The sequence below is a fragment of the Pteropus medius genome, unplaced genomic scaffold, assembly GCF_902729225.1.
Source record: "Pteropus medius unplaced genomic scaffold, Ma_sr-lr_union100, whole genome shotgun sequence".
NCBI lineage: Eukaryota > Metazoa > Chordata > Mammalia > Chiroptera > Pteropodidae > Pteropus > Pteropus medius.
In genome coordinates, this window is record NW_024340696.1 from 10,364,345 (window position 1) to 10,390,949 (window position 26,605).

Sequence of the window (26,605 nt, forward strand, 5' to 3'; positions counted from 1 at the left end):
AGGAGCCCATTGAGGGCAAGGGTCTGCCTCTGGGGGTACTGAGCAGGGCCACAGAGGGGGCTGGCTAGTGGATCTGGAGGAGGAAGGAGCAGACAAAGACTTTCACCAAGAGGAAAGACTTTCTACTGCATCTGTTTTTCAGATCTCATCTGTGAGATATTTTTGTCTATACATTGACCCAGAAAATCTCATTTTCCAGTAACTAAAAAACTGATTTAGACAAAAATGTGAGAAGAAAACCACACCATCTCATAGTAATATTTACATATTCTATATTGAATTCATAGACCAGAAGGAAATGTAATTGCTCTCTACAGAAGCTGTTTGTTTGATATTTCTGACTTCCTTTTGTAATCAGGTTCAGTCCCTCTGTCCATTTCTAGGTTGACGATTAGCTGTGTACGTTCCCTGTCCTTTCGACTTTAAAATTCCCCAAAAGTTTGACTCTGGCATCTCTGTCTGAGCTATTGAGCCCTCCTTAAATTTAACGTTCCTATGCTCTATTTTGTGTTTTCTGGACCATACAAGTAAGCCGAGACAATTTCGCTCTGGAAAAGGTACACACTCCAGTGGTCCGAACCCTGAAATCAGACTGCTTGAGTCTGAATCCTGGCCCTGTCACTTATTAGCTGTGTGACCTCGAGCAAATCCCTCGATCATTCTAGGCCTCAGCTTCCTCCTCTGGAAAAGGGAATCATGAGTAGATACACCTCCTAGAGTTGCGGTGAGGATTAAATGAGATAACGCGCCCTTTGCACGATGCCTGGCGCGTAGCGAACAATCAGGAAGTGACGGCTGTTGTTATTCTCGTCTCCCCCTCACTCTTTTCCAACCTCCCTTTCATTCCTACCCTGAACTTCTGCGTAGACTTCTCCCACGGCCTCCGTGAAACGGACCCTCATCTTATATGGCATGTCTCCCTTCCCTTTCCTCCTGTGTCGATTCAGATTGTGAGCACGTCCAACGCCTCGCAGACAGTCACCCTGGTGTACGTGGTGGGCAATCGGAGCTCTTTCCTCAACGGCACCGTCGCCAGCAGCCTCCTCCGCCAGCTCTCGGCTGAGCTGGTGGGCTTCTACCTCACCTACCCGCCGCTCACCATTGCCGAACGTGAGTATGTCCACGGCGTACAGGGACTCTGCCGTTTTCCTCGGGGCCTTTCTCCATTTTGCAAACATCTGTTGTCCAAGGCCACATGTCAACTCTTTTGTCATAAAACAACTGATAGGGACTGAATCGAAGACTAATTTATTGCATGTTGAAAAAAAGTACTGAATAGCTGCCTTTTCCCTTCACTTATCTATCTCATTTAATCCTCACAACCGCTCTCTCAAAATGGTGCAAAATTAGCACCATTTTGCAGATGAGAGAACTAAAGTTTGTTAAGTTTAATAAAATGCCCACTCTCACATAGTTAGTGAAACATGGAATCTGGGGTTTGACCCCAAGGAATCTGCCTCTGAGCTTATAATACTGCCTGGTAGGGCATCTGTCCTCATGGAAATTTGGGTTACTCTGGTTTCCTCCACTCCTGCCATCAGCAAACGTTCTGGGGCCTTCAGTTCTTGCCCTGGCTATAGATATCATAATGCACCTTATGCGCAGTCAGCATCGTGACTTCACTTGATGAAGTCTCCATATTCTTGTGGCCTCCTCTTCCTCTAATGCTCCGGTTACGTAATCCTCACTACCATGCAGCAGGCATAGGCTTCAGAGACAATACAGCCTATGTTTGGTACCCAAACACTTATTCGAAAGCCAAAGGAACTAAAGATTTGTGCTCTTACATTTAATTGTTGGTACTGTTGGTACTGAATTGTTTCTCAAAGTCACTGGGCAAGTTTTTTTTAAAACACATATTAGCGTAATTGTTTCTGTTTCCTTCTATGGTTGCTTTTGATATTGTAAATAAATGAGATGATGTGGTTGTACTTGACACATAGTATCCACTCAGAATTTTTTTAATGTTTGTTTAACAGCAAGCTTTTGTGAATTTCCATGTAGTAAGGAAAGATAACTGGATTTTATGGAAAAGATGATATCATAAAAAATGGCATTACATCACATGGCAGCATGTGAAGAATCTAGTTTCTTTCATCTTGATATTTTGGAAATAACAGCAACTAAGATTTATTGAACACTTACTGTGTATCAGGCACTGTGCTAAGCCCTTCACGTGTATTAACTCTGATGGTCATTACACCTATAGAAGAATCAGACCATTAGTTTACAAGCATTTGGCTGCTAAACTTAGTCCTTGACATTGGAAAAATTTATTTGAGATAATTTTTAAAAATGGTAATGATGGTTGGATAGTTTTTAAAGAGAAAGCTATAGTTAAGACAGATTCTAGCTGTGGGTCTTGATGATGAAGATGTTTCACTTAAGAAGCTTTTGATGGAAAAACTGAATGAGCAGAAATCCACAAACCCTAGAAAACTCTTCATCTGAAAGTGAGTTCTTTACAGAGTATTTTAGTTTTCTGAATAGCCTGTATGTCAGGGATTTCCTAAGTATGATAAAGCAGGATTTATTTACTTCATTTTTTGTCACCTATGTCTGTTTCCCTTAACAATCTTTACGTATAAAACCTGCGAAACTAATTTGGTGTGTTTCTTATTTGTTTTAGCACTAGAATATCCCAACCTTGACATATCAGAAACAACCAGAGACTATTGGGTAATTACAGGTAATTTCTTATTTATTTCCCCTTTCATTCTATCAGGTTGATTGGTGTTTTTAAAACTGCATATTAAAAAAAAAAAAACCTTAAAAAACATTAAAACTGCATGTTATTCAGTCAGAAGATTGGCATCATTTTTTATCAGTCCTGTCCTGTCAGTTAAGGAGTTACTTTCACGGGACCAGGAGTAGGTGGAGTAAACTGAAATAAAAACAGATATCACACTGAAGATGGACATTAGATAACCAATGGACAATAACAGACCCAGTGGCCTCCTCTTTACAAAAAGTGGACCAGTCAGAAGGTACAGCATCAAACCGGACATCCAGGGCACGTCCATGTGAAGGTTGTCTGTCTGTTTAAAGTTAGCCAGCCGTTCCGCACTACCCTACAAAACCCCCGTGAAAGAGGACTGCCAAGCCTGCACTTTCCCCTCTCCCTGGCACGGGGCGCACACCCACCGTCATCCTGGTGGAGCCCACAGGTGTCCTGACGGTGAGGGCAGGTGGAAGTAGAAGGAGGGTGTTTTGGTGGCATTTTCTTTTTTTTCCTCTTGATATCTCCTAGCTGAGCTTTATGAAACAGCAAAAAAAAAGAGAGAAAAAAAAGTTATTGTTTGTGTTCTTCAAAAGCCAGACAGTAGCTCTGAAAATCAGAGAAGCAAGGATTGGAGACAAAGAGAGAAGGTAGATGTTTATAGGAAGAAAAGTGACCAGCCCAGCCGTGAAAGGGACAGGAGAGGGAAGGTGTCGGTGTGCCAGGACTGCCATTAGAACGTACCACAGACTGGAGGCGGGTGGGGGGGCGGAAGCTTCAACAGCAGGAATTTATTTTTGCACAATTCTAGAGGCAGGAAGTCTGATATCAAGGTATCAGCGCAGTGGGTTTCTTGTGAGTCGTCTCTCTTTTTATGAGGACACTGGTTATATTGGATTAAGGCCCACTTGTATGATCTCACTTTACCTTAATCGCCTCTTTAAAAAGGCCCTACATCCAAATACAGTCACACTCTGCCTGAGGTGCTGGGGTCAGGACTTGAACATCTGAATTTTGGGAGGACACAACTCAGCCCATAACAAGGAGAGAGGAAGGTCCTGCAAGTCATGGAAGATGTGCCTGGGCAAGCAGGCCCGTCTGAAACCTCCCTTTTTCCCTCCCCATCTCCCCTGTCACTTGCTGTCCCAAACAAGCAGTAGATGGCTGCTGCCTAAATACCAACAAGGGAGCACACACCGCTGCTTGATGAGGCCTGCTCAGGACTAGTTCTAAATTGCAGAAAATGCCATTACTTGTCCCCCTGCAGAGCCATGAATATGCAGAGATTATTTTACCTGCTAAGAAGACAAACTAAAGAAATGTGTTTAAAAAAGAATTTAAAAATTCACCAGAGTTTATACCCAAGAGAGAGACAGTGCTAACCCAGCAACACATTTTCGAAGCCAGTAAGTTATGTAACATTTACGAAATCATAATTCCTCCACCAGAAATGCTGCTTTTTAACTGGCGGACATTCCCTCCCCCGCCCCCATTAACTTTAAGGTTCACGTTAAATGGTAACACACCCACTCTTTAAGCAGACTGTCCTAGACCACCTCCTGTTTCCTCCTGTCCTCGCATACCTGTGTCTTGTCCTGATATAATAAAAACTCTGTACATGGTCTTGTTTTCAGGATTCTCCTGAGACTTGACCCCCTGCCCACTCACCAGTGTAACCCTCATTTGTTATTACTGTTAGGGCTGTTGGTGATCAGAATAAACAGTGGCCTCCATCACTGTGTTTGGGGCTGGTTGGATCAATTAGTTAGGGCTTAGGGGGACCAAAATTCCAGGTGCACCCTCCTTTCTTCCCTTTGGTTCATGACTACTTTCTAACCCCGTTGGCAGCCACCACTCACCTTTGACCATTATTTACAGAAGAGGTAGGAGATTGGGGACTGAGAGATGAAGACAGCTTTGTTCATCCTGTTTAAACTTCCAGCCCTTGAATAACCACTCTCCCTTTTACTGCAGATGTTCATCAGAGGCACCCTACCTTCTGCTTATTGCTAACAACCCAGAGGGTTTGGAGCAACTTTCTGTAGTTTATATGATAAAACTCTGACATGTTTTCATGTGTTTTCCTACTAAACTAATATTAAAATATATTTTGGGGTACAGTACACTTCTCCCTCCTCTTAGTGTGGGTTCCTCTTTGGTGGTCAGTCACTGGCTGAGGCTGCAATCCCTCTTTACAGAGAATCCAGGGGTCACCTGGCTGTCCTGTAGTCAGGTAGGATAGAGATGTACAGACTTAGTATTGCTGCCTGATAGAGGTGAGAGCCCATCTTAGGTTTGAAATTTGTCTTTATTTCACCTACCAGAGTCAGAATATCCCAGACCCAGCAATCACAGGATTTCTGCTGGCCTCAGCTCTGCTACATGCTAACCTAGTGTGTCCCTGGTGAGTCACTCAGGCCCTCTGATCATCACACTCTCACCTTTAGAATCAGAAGATATGAGCTGAACATTTAGGTTCTTTTGGTTCTGAATGTGTGGGACTCAACCACATGTTAGTTTAGCTTGAAAACAGAAGCTGACCAGGCCTGATCATTGGGACTTTAGAGCCCAGGGCAACTGTAAATAAAGAAGGAATAGGAGACAAGAGATGTAACAGTCAGCGAATCTTCTGGACAGAGCTCCTTTGAATGCAGCTGGGGACTTGCCGCCTCCTCTAAGCTGAGTCAGTGGTAGCCAAGGGCGGGTGGCCAGGGTCCAAGCTCCCCTCTGCTTCTGTGTGCTGTGAGAGATGTGGGCACACACCCTTTTCCACACCCCTCCAGGCGGGCGGCAAGAGCCGGGAGACTAAGGCCTGGCTCACTTCTCGGGGAAAGAGAAACCACAATCCTGGAACACAGTTTTTTTATTTTTCATGTTATTTCTTCCTGTGGTAAGGATATGTCTAGCAAAGAAAGGGACACATTTGAACAATAACAACTACCAATTATGGGCGTGCCTTTTTTTGTATTAAGTGTCTGTTTTTCACAGTGACACAATCAGGAGTAAATTATGATCCCTGTGTCTTTGGATGAGGAACCAGGGCCCAGAGGACCTAAGTGACTTGCCCACAGACCCGCAGTAAGAAGAAGCCACAGTTCAAACCCAGTCTCCTGGTTCCTACCCCAGAGCTTCCCTAAGCTGCCTCCTAAGAAAGACATTCTCTTTGCAAATAGAGCGATGAGGCATGTGGGAACTGTCCAGGTGCTGATTCCATGTAACTTCGTGGGAGGTTCCCACAGCCTCCCACACTTCCCTGCAGGGAATTTCCCCCCGCCCTCAATTTTAAAAATTGTTTTAAAATACACATAACGTAAATTTGCCATGTTAACCATTTTTAAGTGTACAATTCAGTGACATTAAGTACATTCACAGTGTTGTACAACTATCACTGCTGTTCACTTCCAGAACTTTTTCATCACTTGGGGGCTTTGACTGTCCCTTTCTTTGATGCCTGTCCTTGAATCATCCCTGGAGCCCCTATAAAGTAATCCATGATGGTATCCCTTGATGTCCTGTGTCCTCTCCACTCTTGTCCAGTGGTCAGGAAAGGCCGACTTAGAGGCAATCCTTCAATAGTTGGCTGTATGATTTTACTAGAGGAGCACCTTCGAACCAGCAAAACCGTGGACTCTCCTACTTGGGGCTGAGGGTAGGCTATGTCAGGGGGGTTCTGAGAGACCTGCCATAATGGAACATCGCAGGTGTGTTTTTGTAGGCAGGAATTCTGCTGACAGATGAATTGGGAGTCCCTCACAAGGGTCCTAGAAAGCGCTGTTTTATACCCTCCATGGGGATTATGTGGCATTTATGGCTTTAAAGAAGTAATTTCTGAGACTCAGCTGTGGGTTTTATTTCTCTCTTGATTAGTTCAAACATTCTCTGTATCTCATTGTCGTCAGTTGCTTGTTCTGGCCCTGTGTAGGATGCAATCGTAACAGTGACATGTTCTTTATACCCAGGCCATTTCCATATCCCAGTAGATGGGTGGTATTAATGGTCCTTGGCTGGACTGTGGTAGAACAAACTCTATTAAATGAAAACTCCTGTATTACATTCCCAGCCCATGTAAATTTTAGTTTCTTTAAGACAAGTATTGTTTTTAAGCGTTTTGGATTTCAGAGATGGCTGTGTTTGAAGGCAATATTTGTGTGTTTGGGGTGAAATGTGCTTCCCACGGCACTTGGAAGAAAGACTAGACTTTTGGAGTTGACAGCCAAAGGCAGTCACCCCAATAGTGAGTGACCACTGTGGTCCTAGCCCTAGTGTTTATTAAAATCCTCCTCCATACACTGACCATTGCCTGGAATTCCATCATCAGCGCCTGACCTATTGAGTACAGGTACGCTGGTGTAGGTGAAGGACAGCAGTGGAGGACGGACAGAAAGAGAGGAGTTTCATTTACCTTCCACACACCAGCCACTGTGCTAAACTGCTTTACATACGTTGTCTTGTTTCCGCCTTAGAACCCATTAGAAATATATTTGCTATGACGTGACTGTCTTATTCTCTCTATACAGAGAAGGACTTAGATTAAGAGAGAGCCAGTAGTTTGCCTAAAGTTTCCCAACTAGCAAGAGCCCACTCTTCCTGTTACTCTGTCTTGCTCTCAAAAGCAGGAAGAGTGCCTGAGAAGCTTTGAGCAGCTTTAGTGGGGGCTCTCAAAAGGACCCTATAGAAGAGGGGAGGAATGAGGACACTGAACAGGATGGTTTGCCCAGGTATAAGGGGCTAAGTTGCAGGTGGAGCGCAGATTCCATGGCAAAGCTGTTGAAAGGAAAAATAAAATAAGGGTAGCCACGCCCCAGGGCTTCTGGATGGGAACCAGCAAAAAAATCCAATTAGCCATACCAGTAGCTGGGCTGTATTCCCATACGGACTCTTTATAACACATAATCTTCAGTGAGGTTTGGATTTAATATAGCAGCATTTGACATGTCACAGCTCATGGAAGAGAGAGTCCAGGCTTCAGTTACACAGGCTCAAACCCTGACTTGGCTGGTTACAAACTGTGACCTCAGACAAGTCACTTAACCTTCCCACCATCTATAACACGTGGAGAGTGATTTCAAACTTCTGGGGCTGTTGTGAGCAAGATAAGTATGGGACGGCCGAGCCCTAACACGAGGTAGGGCCCCTGGCACTTCGTGGCTGGGGCAGGGCTGGTGGTGGAGTCTGCCCTCTGAGCAGCCTCTCTGCCTTCTGCATCTGCAGTGCTGCAGGGCGTGGACAATTCGCTGGTGGGCCTGCACAACCAGAGCTTCGCCCGCGTCATGGAGCAGCGCCTGGCCCAGCTGTTCATGATGTCCCAGCAGCAAGGTCGGCGGTTTAAACGGGCCACCACCCTGGGAAGCTACACTGTACAGGTGGGTGTGCGCAAAGCCACTGGGGTCTTCTGATAAATGTGGGAGAACGTGCTGCCTGAGACTAATCACGTGGTGTGCATGATTACTACACCGCAAGCTTACCAAGCCACTTAATCAGCGCTGTTCTTAGGGTTTGGAGGTCATAAGTCAAAATCATGAAGGAGGGTGAGAGTTAGCCACCCGCCCCCAGCAGTGTCACTACTAGATTGTAAAGAAAGGAGGCCTTGGAACGCATTCTGCACGCATGCAGATATTTATTCAACAAAGTTGTAAGTAAACAAGCACAAACCACTCACCAACTTGTTCTGTAGGCTGGATGAAGTCCCAGCTCTTGGTGCTTCCAAACCCTCTCGACACCACTGCTGTGAGTGGCAGATGCACCAATCGGTATTCCAGGTACAAGATTCTGTTATCCTTATTTAGTCGGTTTCAAAACTTGGAGAGCCCTCCAAGTTCATAGTAGACACGTGACCGCACAGAGATTTAGCCTAGGGAGCCATAGCAGGTACCACAGGTGCTCTGCCCAGATCACTTTACCATTTCTATCAGTGCCAATGGACTTCCAGCAGCCTCTTTGGAATCTTTATTGAAGGGCTGCTCTTGAGACGCTGGAATCCACTTTGCCCACACCATGGCTGGCCACAAGTACCTGGGAATTAACCAGTAGTGAGAGTATAGACACCCCAGCTCCCTTGTCTCTTGGCTAGGACAATTCTGAAATATAGGTTCAGATCACTTCCAAAGCTTTCCCGCAGAATTAAGCTTTCATCACCCATTGTGGTAACCAGCTTAATAAAGCACCCTCCGTTGGCTCCCATCCCATGGCTGTGTCACCTACTCATCCTCCTGTCAGTTCCTTGTAAACTACAAGCCCTCAACTCTTCTGAGTCCACTTTTAGGGAACCTAACAGAAGACAGTAGCTATCCCCAAGATAGGGCTTCCAAGCCTCTAGATTCTTTATGTAGTTAAAGCACGAGTGGGAGTATCTCTAGAATATTTTAGCTAATCCACCTATCTTGAATAGCACGAATTTTACCAAATGAGAACCCATTTCTGACAGTCGTTACGCTAATTAACAAAGCTCTGATGAGCAAGATAATAAATTACAGAAGCTGGGCTCCTGGAAGGTGCCCCTAGAGTGGGCTTCCTAATTGAGATCTAGCCCACTGCCCCTGGAGTGTTAGCTCCTCATTGATAATTGACCACATGGAGGGTGGAACTTAACCTAAACTCACAGGCATAGTATCACACTATTTAAGAGGAAGGTTTTAAAGGAAGTTACAGACATTACCATAATCTGTCTGCAGATCGTGTCCCTGGGTAGTCTTCAAAGTACAAACAACCCATCTTCTGGAACACACTTTCCTGCTTGAGTCAGCATCCTTACTCCAGGTCTCTCAATCATAGTGGTTGAATTTGGTCCCTTGTCCTATTGGATGTTGCTATGGTTCTAAATGTCTCTGTGGGTTGTGACAGCCTCATCCTGAGGTAAGGCGATGATTAATTTCATGTATCAGGTTTGTGATTTTCCCTCTGTGGGTTCCATGTGAGCCCTAAAATTCACATTTCTCCAAGCAACAAAAAGGAAGTCACTCAGATGACAGTGAAATGGGATTTTCCTTGGCCGAGGGAGGAGGAGAGGACTACCCTACAATCGTGGTGTGATGAGTAAAGCTAAATATCTAACAACATTCTCCAGGTTGAAAAGGGCCCAGTGAGATGTTCTTCCTTTTCCTTCTGAGTACCCAGTGTGCTTGGCCCCGGTAGTTGCCAAGAAAGTCTGATTAAAGCAAGTAGAGGTTTATTTCTACAGATTCCCAATTTACAGAGGCTATAGCCAAATCATCTTTAGCATTACCCTCAGAAAAATCTTGGTAAGAAAGATCTGCTAATAAATTGAAATTGAAGTCTTAGATATTTGAAAGCTCATTCACCTTCTACCTGGTTGTAACACTCACCCCACCTCCACTCCCATGAGGGACAGGAATAACGTGCCCACATTTTCCAAGTAATCTTCACTCCACATAGCTTACACCATCTTTCCACACAGAGGCCTTTCTTTTGGGATCAGATTATTTTAAAAGATGAGCCACTTTCATGAATATGGAAATTTAGATGTCTAGAATTTAAAGATGTCTAGTGGATATATTTGAAAATTGAGTTCAAAGAAGAAATACATACATATGACCAATAAATGTTTTTAAATGTTTTACCTCCATTTGTCATCAAAATAATGCAAGTTTTAATTACCACAAGGCACCATTTTCCCCTACCAGAGACTAGTAAAATGGTGCTCTCCCATATCGGTGAGGATGCAGAGAAATACAGTAAGTGGGTGGGACCTTTCTGGAGGGGAAGTGAGCAATTTAGACAAGAACCTTTTAGATGGCCACAAACTTAGTCCTAAAATTCATTTCAAAGAAATAGAAATGAACCCAAAGACAGAAGGGTGAGAGCAGTCATTCTTAGATAGTGTCTGGAACATGGTCCTGTGAGATGCCCTCAGGCCAAGTGTCCCTTTGGCTACATCAGTTGGATGGGGCTGCATCCCATAGCCCCTTCTCAACAGTTCCCAAGGTATATTGGCATACCAAAGACTCTAAAAAGACTTGCAGTAAAGAAATCTCCTTAATTTCGTTTAACATATTATATGGTTTCTAAATGGCAAAGCCCATGAGACCTTTGCATTTAATATCTACATTTCCCCAACGTTTTATTCAGAATATTTTCAAACTCACAGAAAAGTTTAAAAAAAAGAAAGTACAGTGACAGATAGTCACTGTCTAGGTTCTACAGTTAACAGTGTGTACTATTTTACTGTTTTATATTTGATAATGTATGTTATTTTCCTACCACAGATCAGTTTAGATTGTTCTAGAACTTTATATAAATGGCATTCTACAGTATATTTTGTGTAAAGCTTTTTCGACTCAGTGTAGTGTTTTTGAGATTCATCCATGTTATATTATTTAGCAGTTCATTCCTTTTTATTGCTGAATAATATTGTTTTGTATGAATATTCTACAGTTTATCCATTCTCCTGTTGAAGGACACCCAGGCTTTTTTCCAGTTTTTAGCTATTACAAACAAAGCTGCTATGAACATTCTTCTGTAAGTCTTTCTATGGCCATACACTTTCATTTCTCTTGGGTATGTAGAAGTAGAATTGCTAGTTCATAGGGTTAGTGTATGTCAGTTTTGTAAGAAACTGCCAGATCCTTTCCCAAAGTGCACCATTTTACACTCCCACGAACCAGATGTGGAGTGCTAGTTACTTTACATCCTCATCAGCACTTGGTGTTGTCAGCCCTTCTTATTTAGCCATTTTAGTGGGTGATAGTGGTGTCTTGTGCTTTAAACTTGAATTTCCTCATTGAGCATTTTTATATGCTTTTGGCTATTCAGATATCTTCCTTTGTGAAGTATCTGGTTAGATTGGTTTGTAAACCGATTTTTTATTGTATTGTAGGAATATCTATTTTTAATTGTCATATGTAACATATATACAAAGGAGCATAAAATATGTAGAGTTTGAAGAGCTAACCCACAACCCAAAGGGTAAGAACATTATTCTTACCGTACCCCAGGAGCCTTCTATGTGGCTTCTTTGATTATATCTGCTTCTTTCCTTTCTGGAAGAGTTGAATGTGCCTCTGAATTTTGTATGAAATCATGCCTGTATTTTTCGTATAGATTTTCCCATTTGTGTGTGTATCTCTAAACAGGACATCATTTAGCCTGGTCTGGTTTTGAATTTTACATTCTTTGATTTGTTTCTTTTGCTCAATGTCAGGCCTTTGTATTCGCCCATATTGATACAAATAGCCATAGTTCATTTATACTACTTTATGATATTTCATTGTCTAACTATACTGTAACTCATTTGTCCTTTCTACTGCTAGTGATTTTCAAATTTTCAGTTTTCTTGCTATTATGAACAATGCTGCTATAAACATTTTTATAATATCTTTCAATATCTCATGAAACTCATAATCTGTAATATACATTTTAGAAAATACTATACTATAATGTTTAATTATAGTAGTGAAAAGTTAACAACATAAATGTTAAAAAATGAAGAGTTACTTAAGTGTATGAGGCACGCATACAATAGAATATTATGTCGATATTAAAATTTATGTTTTATAAAAAACTAAGAATTGATCTACCATATGATTCAGCAATCCTACTACTGGGTATCTACCCCAAAGACTTGAAAACCATTATCCATAAAGATATTTGCACATCGATGTTCATAGCAGCATTATTCACAGTGGCCAGGACATGGAAGCAACCGAAATGTCCTACAATAGATGATTGGCTAAAGAAGCTGTGGCACATATATACAATGGAATATTACTCAGACATAAGAAGAGATGAAATGCTGCCATTGCAACAACATGGATGGACCTCGAAATAATCACGCTAAGCGAAATAAGCCAGACTGAAAAAGTAGAAAAGCACATGATAGCACTTATATGTGGGATATAAACCTAAAAGCAACAAATGAACAAGACAGATAGAGACTCAGGGACATGGACAATGGACTAGCAGTTACCAGAGGGTAGGGAGTTGAGGAGGAGGGGAGATGTAGACGGGGTAAAGGGGATCAAATATAGACGGATAGGGGGAGGGCGAAGTGGGTAAAGGAGATCAAATATTTGGTAGCTGAAGGAAACTGGATTTTGGGTGGTAAACACACAATAGAATATACAGATGTCAAATTATAATGTACACCTGAAAATTATATAATTGTATTAACCAATGTTACCCTAATAAACTTAATAAAAATTAAAAATAAAAGATTAAAAAATAAAATTCATGTTTTATGTATCGATAATGATTATCAGTAGTTAGTTACAATACTGAAAAATGAGTAAAAATTTAAGTGCTTAACAATAAAGGATTTACTAAATAAGTTTTTGAGGTGTGAGTTGAAATAATGCAAAAATTAACATTTTTGCTTTTGTTATATTTAAGACCATTTAAGGGTACAAGTAAAAATAGCAATATATGATACTATACAGAGTATGATAAATAATTTTGTAAAATAATAAAAGATTTGTGTGAAAAAAGCAAATACTCCAAAATGATAATAGTCATTATTAGCTTGTGGTAGAGAGATTATAGATTGTTATTATTTGGGCTAATATCCAAAGTATATGAAGAACTCGTATAACTCAATAGATTGTTTTTAATTTCATTTCTTGATGCTTTTCTTTATTTTCAGATTTTCTGTAGTGAATATATGTAACTTGTACAGTGAGAAAAAGCAACAAAGGTGATTTTAGAAAAAAGTCTCCAGGTACTGCTTTTATCAGAGATCTTTTGAATTACAGACATACAAGTTCATTTTTTTCCCTCTCTGGCAATTGCAGGAATTTGAAATTAGAAAAATTTTGTTTCTAATTCATGCCCTGAATTAATGCGAAGGCCTATTTTCAAATGAGGCCAGAGTTCTCTGGAGGCTGGAAGACATCACCGTTTCAGTGTTTTCCTCTCCAGTCTCAAACTGTACTTTCCAGATGTTCATATTTTTAGAACCTTTTTCTCCTCCCCATCTTTCCCTTCAGCGATATCAGGGCTTCTTGAGGTTTTGGTGATATGGAAGTACATTAATAGTGTTGATGTCTAAAATATACCCTGTGGGTCTACTTGGCCACGGAAGGCTTCAGCAGTCAGGAGATAGCCTGCTGATCACCCAGGTGATTGCAGGGTCTATGCAAGATGCCCTATAAACATGGCCTCTTTTTTCCTGAAAGATGGTAAAGATGCAGCGGGTGCCAGGACCCAAGGACCCAGCGGAGCTGACTTACTACACCCTGTACAACGGGAAGCCTTTGCTGGGGACCGCAGCTGCCAAGATCCTGAGCACCATTGACTCCCAGAGGATGGCCTTGACCCTGCATCACGTTGTCCTTCTGCAAGCTGACCGTAAGGAGATAGTCTTTCCATTCATTATTTTTAATGCCATTAAATGTTTACTGCAAATGAAAGTGATTCCCCAAACTCCTGTTAGTGGACCCAGAGCTAAATATATATCCGTTCTAGAAGGTTCTTAAATCAACTGTTTCCTGTGTTGTTTGAAGCAATAGGTTTAGGATAAAGGATATGTTTGGAATATTAGAATAATGGTAATGATATTGCTTTGCCCCAAGTCCAGACTGTTCTTCCTCCTCAGTATAGTAGTGAATAGCTATAAAAATCACCATAGCTGAGATCATATGTGTCTGCTGGGAAATTAAAGATAATTTGATTCTATAGGCATTTATAGAGTCCTGTATGAGCTGTGCTTGGTGTTGGAGGATATACAGAAGTGGGCAAGATGGTCCTTGTCTTTAAAGGAACAAAGAGGGAGTTAATGGAGAACCAAAGGAGTGGACTGCAGGAAAGTGCTAACGCAGGGGTTGGCAGAGGGAGAGTTTGGTCTGAAGAGGCATCCAGAAAGAGTGGACAGAGAAAGGATATTATAAAATAGCTGCTGCTTTGAATAACCGCCCCTCACCCCCCGGCCCGGGGAAACTACTGTGCTCATTACTTTACATAGATTTTCTCACTTTCTCCTCTTATTTGGGGAACCTTATTCAGCTCCAAATTACAGATGAGGAAACCGAGGCTCAGAAAGCTTCACTAACTCGCTCAGTATTACAGAACTAGTACTTAAGTCACTGAGATATGAAATTGAATGTCTGATTTTAAACATGTGTTCTTAACTGTATTACATGCTAAGATTTCAGCAGAGGGAGAGGAAAGGTGGATATTCCAGAAAGAGGGAGGAACATATATAAAAGAATGGAAGCAAAAAGTACCAGGTGTGCTTAAAAAACAAGGCGTTCAAATCGCCTGGAGTGCAGAAACACGAGGAGCAGTTGATGGGGATAGAGAGGTCCGTTGCTTGAGAGAGCCGGGCCTTGGGTGACAGGAAGGAGACTGTACATAATGTGACTGGTTGTGGGCGCTGTTGAAGATTTCTGCGCAGGGGAGTAGTATCAAAGGAACTACCCGTTGTTTAGGGAGGTTCATCTGTCAGCAGTTGCTGGAGGGGCACATGGGAGATATTGAATATTGATGGGTTACTGTAATAGAGAGGGAGAAATTGATGATGTAGAAGAGAGAGATGAGAACTGTAGGCGTGAAGCCCTTAAGTGGATGGGGGTGTGGCTCACGCGGAGGAGTCAGACTCGGCAGGGTACAGGGACAGCTCATCCTTTTGCACCGGGAGGGAAGCGGAGTGCAGGGCTGTGGGTGCCAGTCAGGCGGCACATTTGTCGATGGACACCTGAGGATGTTTTCTGTGATTGTTTCTGTGCTCTTGGGGCATAATGAAGTGAAGTTGACAGTCGAGGATGAGTTCATATCAGGGGTGTCTGAGCAGGGGTGCACACTGAGAATCATCAGACTGATGAGATAAATACCATAAGATTGGCAGGGCTTCCCTCCTTCTTGGTCTTCACTGCTATGCCCAAACCATTTCTTCTATTCTTTCAAAATCCCAGATCCTTTGAAGCTGCTCCATCCTCACTGCAGTCCCCCGTGGATCCCCAGATGACCCTTATCCTGCACTGGAGATTTTTACCTGGCTCGTTGTCTCTTCCTCAACATCCAGTCCACCCCCTACTTTGACCTCTCAGTTCTGTGGCCTCCTCACATCTGCTCTAGGTCTTGTGGTACTTGGGAAGGGGCAGAAAGAAGAGAGCTGTCTTTATTTAGAGCAAGAGGTGAATGGAGTGCCAGGAGAAGTAGTCGAGGCTAAGGGGACTTTGCTGATGGTGGTTGATGGGCAACAGTGGAAGATTTTAGAGATTGTATCAGGGAAAGAGATCGTATCAGATTAGAAGATGCATAGAACCTTTTGGAAACAGAGGCTTGACTATGTCTCAGAGCCAGGATCCAGACCCTGTTCTGCCTGGTTCCAGAGCTGCTGCTCCTCACCCTCACTTCTTTGTTTCCTTTAAATCCACTTGATCCTCTCAGTTCCCTTCTGTAATAACTCATAAATCCATTTCCTGTTGTCCATTTCATTACTATCTCCTCTTGGACTTTGCAGGTGCTTCCCAGATGACTCAGCCTCAGTCATTTTGCCCTTAATGTGCCGTCCACACTGTAATTAGAGTCGTTATACTAACATACGGATTCTGATCTTGGATTTACTCCTTTAAAACAAAATTTGGTGACTCCCTGTTATTCACAAAGTAAAATTCAAACTCCTTAGAATGGGTCTGCCAAGCCCTTCACAACTGGTACTCAACAGGTGTTCAGGTCCCTTCCCGACCTGGTCTCCGGCCTCCTTTTCCAGCAATACCGCTTACTTTTCTCTCCTTCATACCTAATGCTTCAGCCACACGGGAGTATTCATTCCTCACATTCCCTATTCTGAAGTCTTCTTTGACCCCTGAAGCAGAGCATCCCCCAAGCCCCAGCTATTGTCTGGCTCTGTTTTTGTGAAGGCAAAGGACTGACTTTTGCTAAATGCCTCCACCAGGCCCCCAGGGAGGCTTATGGTTGGAAGGCAGCAAAGCAGATAAATTGAGAGCAGAGCCTTTGCAATAAGACAGACCTGGATGCACATCCCTGCTCTTCCACTTTCTAGCTGTGGAGCTCAGAGACAAATGAATGACCCTCTCTGACCTTCATTTTCCTCATCTCTAAAGTGGTAATATAAGAGAAACAACACAGCCGTAATAGAGCTACTTGGAGGACTAAATGAAGTAATCATGGCATGTAAAGGGCTTAGTACAATCGTGTTAACACTTGGTAAGTGTGGTTGCATGTCTCATTTGTCCACAAGGTAGAAGGATTAAAGGAGAGAGGGAATGAGGAAGGAAAGGTGATTCAAAGGTTAAGAACCCATATAATTCCAAAAATAGAGTAGTATTAATAAAAATAGAAAAGGGATTGGAGAGAAGCGTTTTTAGAAGGGAGAAGGTAATTTATTCGGTCTGGGCCACATTGAGTTTAAAGCAATGCAATATTAAGGGGCGCTGTTGGGATATCGAGGGCCTGCTGATAAAATATTGAGGGGGTGTTGATGGAATATTGAGGGCAGAGGTGAGGAAAATGGTTGGGATTCAAACCTGGATCTCAGGAGAGAGGTTAAAGTTAACACTATAGATTTCAAGAATGTTGTAGATATAGGTTAAAGTTAAAAATCCCAGAGAAAATTTAGTTCTTGGGGAGACTATCGCTAGAGGACAGACCCGGGGAAATGCCTCCCTGCCCAGAATCAGATGAAGAGGTAACTGAGACCAACAGAGAAGAGGAACAGAGATGTTTCAAATCTCATTCTCTCCTAATAGTTTTGAAATCAGCCTGCAATGTGCATCTGAGGTCAGGGCTTTGAATAGAGTCACAGTGTTGAACGAACACCTTGTCCCTCTGAAGGAGGGTGTTACTGTTCATGTGTTCCAGTGTCTTCTAAATTACTAGTGCTAGGACCAGTGTGCAGTGGCCTGTGCACAAGACCCTGGGTGGAGTGTGCAGCGCCCACTTGGCCCATGTCACTTCCAGGTAATGGCACAGCAGTGAATTCCGAAGAAGCTGCTGAACCTCCAATGAGGTTTTCGTCCGCTCCAGATTCTGGAGTGAGAAGCCCTTCAGAGTGGTCATCCAGCTGGTGGAGTAAGGAGTATTCTCCCTGTATAGAATCTGACTTGGCCATTAGACATCTATCTCATTCATTCCTTCAACAAATGTTTTTTTGAGCACATATTATGTGCCTGATACTATTCTAGGCACTGGAGATACAGCAGTGAATGAAGCAGACAAAAACCCCTGCCCTCCTGGACAGAATAAATAATATGGTAGATGCTTATTGCCATGGAGAAAAATTAAGCAGGGAAGGGATAGGGGATGTTGAAGAGATAACGGTTGCAATTTTAAATTGTGTGTGTATGGGGGGAGGGCGTTCAAGAAGAGGATCGCTGACGAAGTAACCTTTGAGTGACCATCTGAGGACATCTGGGGCAAGGTTCTAGGCAGGGGAGAAGGGCTTGAGACCCAGTGAGGAGGTCACTGATGGAGGAAGGTAACAGCCATGAGGTCAGAGGTACCATGAGGGGCCACAATCATGTGAACCTCACAGGCTGCACCTTGAGTAGGATGTCAGCCATGGAAGAGTTTGGGCAGGAGAGCAAAGTGGGCCAAGCATCACCTGGTACTGGGCCCTGGGATGGCCCCTCTGGTGCATCCACTCACACCAGTCCTGAACTCTGGTGTTTTGACAGCTACGAAACATGAGCCAGAAATAATTTTGAATCGATTCCTTCTCCTTTCAAGGTTTGTTCCATAGAAGAATAATTTATTCTTAGTTTAGGTTATGTGGATCCTTTGACTTCATTCTTTCTGACAAATACTAAATATTTCTATGCATGTGTGTTAACAGAACAAACTTAAACTGTGTATTTCAGGTAAATGACTTTTTATAAAAATGTCTAACCTCCCTGGGGCTCAGTTTGCTCTCCTTCGAATTGGGGGTGAGCATAGCACCCAGACAAGGTCCTGTCACAGTGCCTAACACACTAGATGCTCAGACCACGTTGTTCCCTTTTCCCATCCTCTACTGAAATTCTTGCAAATTAAATAACCATTTGTTCCTTTTCACCTCAGTACATGACTTTGTAGTTTTAGATCTCTTTGCCACTGAATATATTGGATTTGGACGACTTCAGTTGACCTAACTTTACTATTCCTTTGACCACTGTTAAATTAATTTTTTAATGTACATAAGATACATCTGTTTTCTTCCCATTTAAGTAGAGGTGAAAGGATTTTACAAACTGCACTAAGAAGGAATATATCCCCCAAAACAAAGCTGAGTAAAAGCAAACACATGTAAAGATTTCATTCTTGCTAATGAAAAAAATAGGTATATATTTAAGATGTCATGTTCTGATACACTGTACATTTTTCTCTATTAGGATAGAATAGCATGGCCAGAAAGAGGCATATTGATATTTTTCACAGCAACTCTAAGCTTTAAAAAATGTTAATGGCATAAACTCACATATAAATACCAAATTACTAAAAGCAGTAGCAATTAAATGTTTAATGTCAACCAAAGCACATTAGCTAATGAGATGTTTTCAGAAGTTAATAATGTGATTAATCACCAATTGATAAAAACTGGAGAAAAGAAATTCTTTTGTTCTAATAGCTCTCCAGATCCAAGTGCTGCCTGGTAAGAGGCAGGTCTTGGCTCAGAGACCATTTGAAGTCGGGATGGTTGGAGTCCGAGAGACAGATGGCTCCTCAGGCAGGTCCTCACAATGTGGTGCTTACTGGTAGAGTCTTTTATTCCAGAGTCTGGTCCTCAGGTTCACTGATCTTGTAGCCCCAGAGTCAGCAGGATCAGGGGGATCAACTCATGCTCACCAGTCTTACAAGAGGTTGTTACATAAACCAGATTGGCAGTATGTTAATTTAACATATGGACTAAAAACTACCAAGGGGTTGGTACTTTAACTTTGAACCAGCTGTTACTCTGCCCTGTATGAAAATCTGTGTGGGGAGCCAAATTGCAGCAGGAATAAGGTAATTCGTTTATATATTCATTCATCTTTGAATTGAGTACCTACTTTGTGCAAGGCTCTGTTCTAGGTGCTGTGGAGGCATTCCCTGCCCTCTTAGAGCATGCATTCTAATGGAGGGTAGAGAGTGACAGATGATGAGCAACTACATATGAATCATTTCAGATAGTGATATATGCTTTAGAGCTTTGCTACTCAAGTGTTGCATGGGGGCCTGCTGCATGGACACGATTTGGTAGCCTGTTAGAAAGGCAGAATCTCAAGCCCCACCCCAACCTATGGAATCAGAACCCACATATGAAAGATTCCCATTTGATCGATGTGCACATTAAAGTTTGAGAAGTACTGCTTTAGAGAAAAATTAAGTATGACGAGGGGCACAGAGAGTGCCAGGGGCAGAGATTGTTATTTTATATAGAGTACAGGGAAGGCCTCACAGCTAGGGTGACAGTTGTTCAGAGCCCCGACAGAAGTGAGGGTGGGAGCCACATGGATATCTAGGTGAAGGATGTTCTAGTTAGAGAAATCAGCCAGTGCAAAGGCCCTAGGACAGGAGCATGTCCAGCACATTTGAAGAGCAGTAGGAGGCCAGTAAGCGTGAGCAGAACGAGTTGAGGAAAGAGCAGTGAGCTATAAGGCCGGAGAAGTAACAGAGTTGCTTGGAGGGGCAGATCACTTTGGGTCTTACAGAAATTATAAGGACTCCGGCTCTTACTTTGAGTAGGGTGGGAACCTCTGGAGAGTTTTGAGCAGAAGAGGGTTATGATCTGAATTTTTAAATGGTCATTCCAGCTGCTGTGTTGCAAATAAACTATAGGGGCAGGGACAAGGTATGAGGCCATGGCAGTAAATCAAGTGAAAGATGTTGGTAGCTTGGACCACAGTGAAACAGTGGTAATAGAAAGAAGTGAACAGATTCTGGATATATTTTGAAGATGGCGTTGACAGGGTTTGTTGATGAACACGATACTGGGCGAAAGTACAAGAGAAGGGTCAACATTCACGGCAAAGTTATTGGCCTGAGCAACTGGAAGGAAGGAATTGCCTTTTATTGGCGTGGAGAATATCACAGGAAGAAAAGGTTTTGCGGGGGGGGAAATTAAGGATGGGTTCTGGACATATTAAATTTGAGATATCTCTTAAGTTTTTAATTGGAGATTTGAGCTGGCAGTTGGATATAGGAATCTAGAATTCAGAGTAGAGCTTGGATATATAAATGAGCATCATCAGAACAGAGATGGTATTTAAAGCCGGGAGTCTATGAGATCATCTCAGGAGTGGGAGAGAAGAGAACTTGGTACTTGGGTGTCACCAAGCTGAAACAGCCAGTGTGGCCATCTGGTCCACCAGGATAGACCTGCCATTTATCCACATTACTCACATCTGCCAGACGGAGCACACTCTCCTGGTGTGGGCAAGTCCTTGCCTGACCTTCGGTTCTCATTTTCTAGATTTCCTGCAGAACCCACTCCCTCCCCGTAACTCTTCCTTCCTACAGCCAATTGCTTTTCTTACTATTTTCTTTACTATAGTTCTAAGAACATATTGGTCCTTTTGATTGGACTGAAGTGTTTTCCAAGGTTCTTCAGCAGTGATCATGGGAGACACACATCCATTTCATGTCGAAAGCGTTTTCTCTTTCATACACTTTCCTAACCCAGCTTATTAAAAAGTTGAAAGAATTGTACAGCCAACACCCATGTTCCCACCACCTAGATTCCACAATCAGCATTTTTATTTTCATGTATCTATTTATCTGTGCATCCCACCAATCACCCATTAATCCATCTTATTTTTTGATGCATTTCAAAGTAAATTGCAAACATCGGTAAGCTTTAACCTGAAACACTTTAGCATGCATATCATTGCCTAGAGTTCAATATTCATTTGTGATGTTTCTGGGTAAAATTTACATACAGTGAAATGCGCAGATCTCAAATATATAATTTGATGAATTCTGACAAACGTATATATACCTGTGTAACCCCAGCCCCTACCGTGATATAGAACATGATCATCACCCTGTTGCCCTTTGCAGATTAACTAATCCCAGCTCCACCCGCTGGAGGCACCTACTATTCTAATAGCACATTCTTCCTACTGACAATGGCTCCAGTTACTCTGTTCTTTTCTCCCGGCTCTGAGGACAACATGATCTTTTTTATTAGACCAAGGTGTTTCCAAGCTTCCCCAGCCAGCCATTTGTGGAGGTGGGAGGGAGGGAGGTCCGCCAGGTTATATTTTAATCATTGCTCACTGAGAGGGTGACTTCACTACAATAGTTAGAGTCCTCTTCTCGGTGGCCTTTGCCTCCTGACTCCAGCACTACTCTGATCCTCAGATGTCTTGGACATCACCAATGAGGAAAATTGATACAGATCCATCTTCCTCCTCCTTCTCTTAGTCATGGTGAAGGCTAGCATTTATTGAGCACCTACCAAAGCACCACGTGTATCTTGTCTCACTGACGCCTCACAAAGTGAGTGCCCCATTTTACGGATGAGGAGACTGAGACTCAGAGACCTTGAGTAACTCGCCCAAGGCAAGAACCTTTCTGATCCCAATCCCTCTTCACCGATCTCATGACTTGAGACTTGGGGGCGTTTATCTCCGGGTTGCCTTCCCCCTGCCAGTGCTCCTTGTCATGTGCTTCTTGCTGGCTCTTTCCCGCAGCTGTGGTGAAGAACCCGCCCAACAACCTGTGGATCATTGCCGCGGTGCTGGCACCCATCGCCGTGGTCACAGTCATCATCATCATCATCACTGCTGTACTCTGCCGGAAGAACAAGAACGACTTCAAGCCGGACACTGTGATGAACCTGCCTCAGAGAGCAAAGGTACAGGGTGGAAGCGGGAAGAAAGGCGCGGGGGTCCCAGCCTGCAGGGGCTCTGCCTGCGTTTTCTCCCTTGGCTTTCGAGGCCCTTGCAAGTACCTTCAGAAACATCCTACTGAGCCTCATTTGGAGAGAGACCCTTTATCAGTTTCTGTTTGAATATTTAAAAATTATCGTAAAATATACCTAACAAAATTTACCATTTTAACCATTTTTAAGTGAACAATTCAGTGTTGTTTTATACACCTTATTTTATGATCAGGACATGATAGCTAATTTTTACCTAATGCTTACTCTTTGCTGTAACTGCTTCTGAGTGCTTTGCTTGCAGCAATTCAGTTAATCCTCACTGCACCAAGGTAACTGAAGCACAGAAAACCAGGAGCTAGATAGAGCTGAAAGAGGCCTTAGTGGTCATCTAATGTGACACCCTCCTTTTACGGAGAAGAAGCGACTCCGAGATCACACAGTTAGTAAATAGCAGAACTGATGGTGGATCCAGGTCTCTTGGCTCATAAAGCAAGGCTTTTGGGAAACATTAGACCCTCAAAACTTTCCTTCTTCTGTTAGCCGGAGTGGCTTGGCTTCAGAGGCTGCCAGGATGGGCAAGCTACAGAGCTTCGGCCAAACGGCTGTCAAACCAGTCCAGTGGCTTCAAGGAAGCTTGGCTGGGAGCCTCGTCCACTCTCCACAGCCTCCCCAGGTCTGCCCCAGCCACCTCCGGTGACTGGGAAGGTAATGGACTGCAGAAATTCTGAAGGCTAATTTTCTAGTCACCTAGCTCCCTTCGTGGTAGTCCCCGAAGGAAATTTAATAACCTGTGCTACTCGATGTTTAAAGAATGCCTTACAATTTGCCAGGCTCTTTTAGGTCTGTCACCTCGTGTGCTCATCATAGCAGCCCTATGAGGTAGGTCGTAGCCAGGACAGGTTTTATTATTTTCATTTCACTGCTAAGGGCCCCAGAGAAAAGAGGGACTGTGGGACTTGTCCAAAGTCACATAGCTCTCAGCAGAGGGTTAACTCAGGCCCATTTCTGAGTCTTTGGGCTCTTTCTACTTTATACACCTCCCTGAACCCTGAGCCTTGGCAGATGGAATCCCCTTCCTGCTCTGAACCTGAGAGCTTTGTCCACCTGTGCTGGAATGACACAGTGCTCGGAGTTTCACATCCTTGCCGGGAGCCACACAGGCCTCGTTCTTTTTGGGTGATCACACCTCGCTTCAGCAAAAGTAATCAGATGAATGTTACTGTTTATTAAACCAATTCACCTGTTGAGAAGCTGCAGCCTGATTTGACACCCTGTCTGCTAAAGAGCCAAACCCCAAAGAATGTTGTTGTTTCTGTTGACACCAAGCCGCCCGCTTCCCAGATGTGGCACGATGTTGGTAATAACCCAAGCAGTGAAAAATGAAACTGTTCCAGGAAGGAGTATTTCATTTCTATCTTAGCTTAGTTACAACCTGAGCCTTTCAGACATAGCAGTAATCACTAGAATCTAATTGCAGCCCGGTCCAGCAATGCAAAACATGTCCTACTGAGGTCATAAATGCCATCTTTGTGTTATAGATTAAGCCAAAATGTTATTAATTTGCCAAGATGAGTTGGCCAGCACATTTCAGCATACCTTCTGGCTTGAGCACTATCTGAAGCTGGAACAGATTGATGTTTGTGGGTTCTCACAGCCCCTTTTTTTATATCCCTACCCAATGCATCGTGCTTCGAGAGATACCTGGCTGATGTTGAAAATTAAGCAAATTTATGTTCCACAAGATGATTAAATTCACTTGTGTGTGTTGATGCTGGTTGTTTTCTCCCTCTGTGAGGCCGGTCTACACACTTTGATTTCCAAAGCCCTTTTATCATGGGAAATGAGCAGGGTGGACCTGCCTCTTTCTTACCACAGTTCTTCTGTTGCAACCCAGGGACAGTGCAGTGTTTGGAAGAGGAGAGCCACCTGCCTCACTGCTCACAACCTGTGTGTGTGAGCAGAATTTATTTAATGTCAAGGGATGAGGCGGGACGAAAAAGTTAGCCTTCGCCACCAGTCCATAGACTAGAAGGATGGTCTCCCAGTCTCCCGGGATATCACTGTGTGTCATCAGAACACAGGATGCAGTGCCAGAGTACATTCCCGGGCATCCTTGCTGAGACTCGGTAATATACTTAGCATGCTATGAAGATGTGAGTGTGACTGTCCTGGGAGCCAAGGCCAGGGCGTATACACCCCCCGTCTGTCAAAGGCAGAACCTGTTACCAAAGTTGTCATTTAGGCTTCTGCAGATAGAATGTCAAGAAGGAGATGGGGAGTGTGGGGGGGGAGGTAGACGGGGTAAAGGAGGTCAAATATTTGGTGACAAAAAGAAATCTAACTATGGGAAGTGAACACACAGTGTAAATATATTTAGGCCTTACCGTTAAAATGTACAGCTGAGACTTATTGGATTTCATTAACCAGTGTCACCATAAAAAATTAATTAATTCAAAAAAAAAGAGAAGGTGATAAATGCAGGAGGGCCAGGCATCGTGCCATTTGTCACCTCCTTTCTTCCTAATTCACTTCCCTTTACTCTTCGTCATTGAGTCCACAGCCTTTGCCCAGTTTTTTCCTTCATATAATTGAGGAGAACATGGCACCCCGGGATAGGCAGCCTTAGCAGACACCAGTTAGGGCCATATCCAGACACAGGATGGACTTGGAGGGCCTGCAGTGGTTGGCATGGCCATCTGCTCAGAACAGGTTGGTCACTCCCAAAGGTATCCAACTGTTTCCTTTTCCTCGCATGCTAGTATGCCCTGTACTTAACTTCTTTTTGCCTCAATTTCCTCACCCATGAAATGGAGATAACAGTATTCACTTACAGGTTGTTGTGAGGATCAAGTGAGTTACATAAGTTACCTCGAGCTATGCCCAGTATATAATAAATATTATGTACAAGTTGGCTTTTATTATTACACATGCTTTCTTTTTTAAATATGAGTACCTTTGAAATTATTGGAGATTACTTTGATTTGATAATTTTATAAAACTCATCGAAGTAACCATAGATACTTAATGATGATAAGTTAATGGGGTTGGGGTTCGTAATGTTTGTCCAATGGGCAGTTAGCTAATCTCAGGTAATTTTCAAGTTGAAGGTTGAAAGACCACTACCCTGTCAGTCAGAAGAGTGAGGGACTGGTCTTGAGTCTTTCACCAATTAGCTGTGTGATCTTGAGCAAGTCACTGAACCCCTTTGAGCTTTGTCTTCTTACCTGTCAAATGAAGACTATGATGTTTGCCTTGCTTACCTCATGGAGTTATTGTGAGGATGAAATGAACATGGAGTTATTGTGAGGATGAAATGAATTTTGCGGGCTCTAAATACTGAACATATGCAGGGATTATTATTAACCTGATAACAGTGGCCACGTTTTAAGCTTCTAATACCTTAATGTCTCTATTTCTGCTCACCCATCATCAACCCAGTACCCTGAAGGATCCAACAGATAACTTCAAGTCAGTGTGAAGGGTGAGAAGCCAAATCCAGAGAGAGCGACGGGGAGGAGAGGGCCAGAGCCAGCTTGTCCTCACTGGGTTCTTGGGAAGTCTTAGCTGCCACTGGAGACTTCTAATTCCTCACTAATGTGCCAGGAATCTTAGCACAGAAGTGAGGCCGAGTACAGTAGGAGAGCCCAGCCAAGATGGCAGGCTGCAGAAGGAAAGGAAAGGCCATAGGAAGAATCATCAGCAGTGGTTGGAGGTCCTGGCTCTGGCTCCACCATAGACGAGCTGTGTGAGCCTGGGGAAGTCACTTGACCTCTCTAAGCCTCAGTTTCTTCATCTTTAAAATGGGAAACCGTAATAGTACCTACCTTCTTGAACTGTATGACGAAATGACAAGTTTATGTAATGTTTTTGATACTGTACTAGTAATAACAAATGAAGCCGAAACTGTGAGTTCCTTGAGGGTCAGAAGCCAGTTATTATTCGTATTTATTTCGCCAGCATCAAGCACAGTCCTGGGCACAAGCCAGTGCTCAACAACTACAGTTGGAACAAAGCCGAATAGGATAATGGGGACGTGAGGGTATTGCAGAAAAGGGGCCAACAGGAGATGAAATGGGGCAGGTGGATTCAGCCAGAATGTGAAGGGCCTTGCCTGCCTTGCCAAGGACTTAGAG

At 43.2% G+C, this 26,605-nt stretch overlaps 1 protein-coding gene across 4 annotated transcripts in view; it reads left to right on the forward strand.

Annotated features, from left to right (window-relative positions):
- KIAA1549L (KIAA1549 like) overlaps positions 1–26,605 on the forward strand; it is a 230,885-nt gene that overhangs the window by 145,127 nt on the left and 59,153 nt on the right. For all 4 annotated transcript variants that reach the window (XM_039866602.1, XM_039866611.1, XM_039866630.1 and 1 more), the window contains exons 7-11: positions 948–1,110; positions 2,630–2,689; positions 7,931–8,082; positions 13,846–14,017; positions 22,282–22,445. In XM_039866602.1, the coding sequence (XP_039722536.1) occupies positions 948–1,110; positions 2,630–2,689; positions 7,931–8,082; positions 13,846–14,017; positions 22,282–22,445 (711 nt within the window). The remainder of the gene's footprint in view (positions 1–947; positions 1,111–2,629; positions 2,690–7,930; positions 8,083–13,845; positions 14,018–22,281; positions 22,446–26,605) is intronic.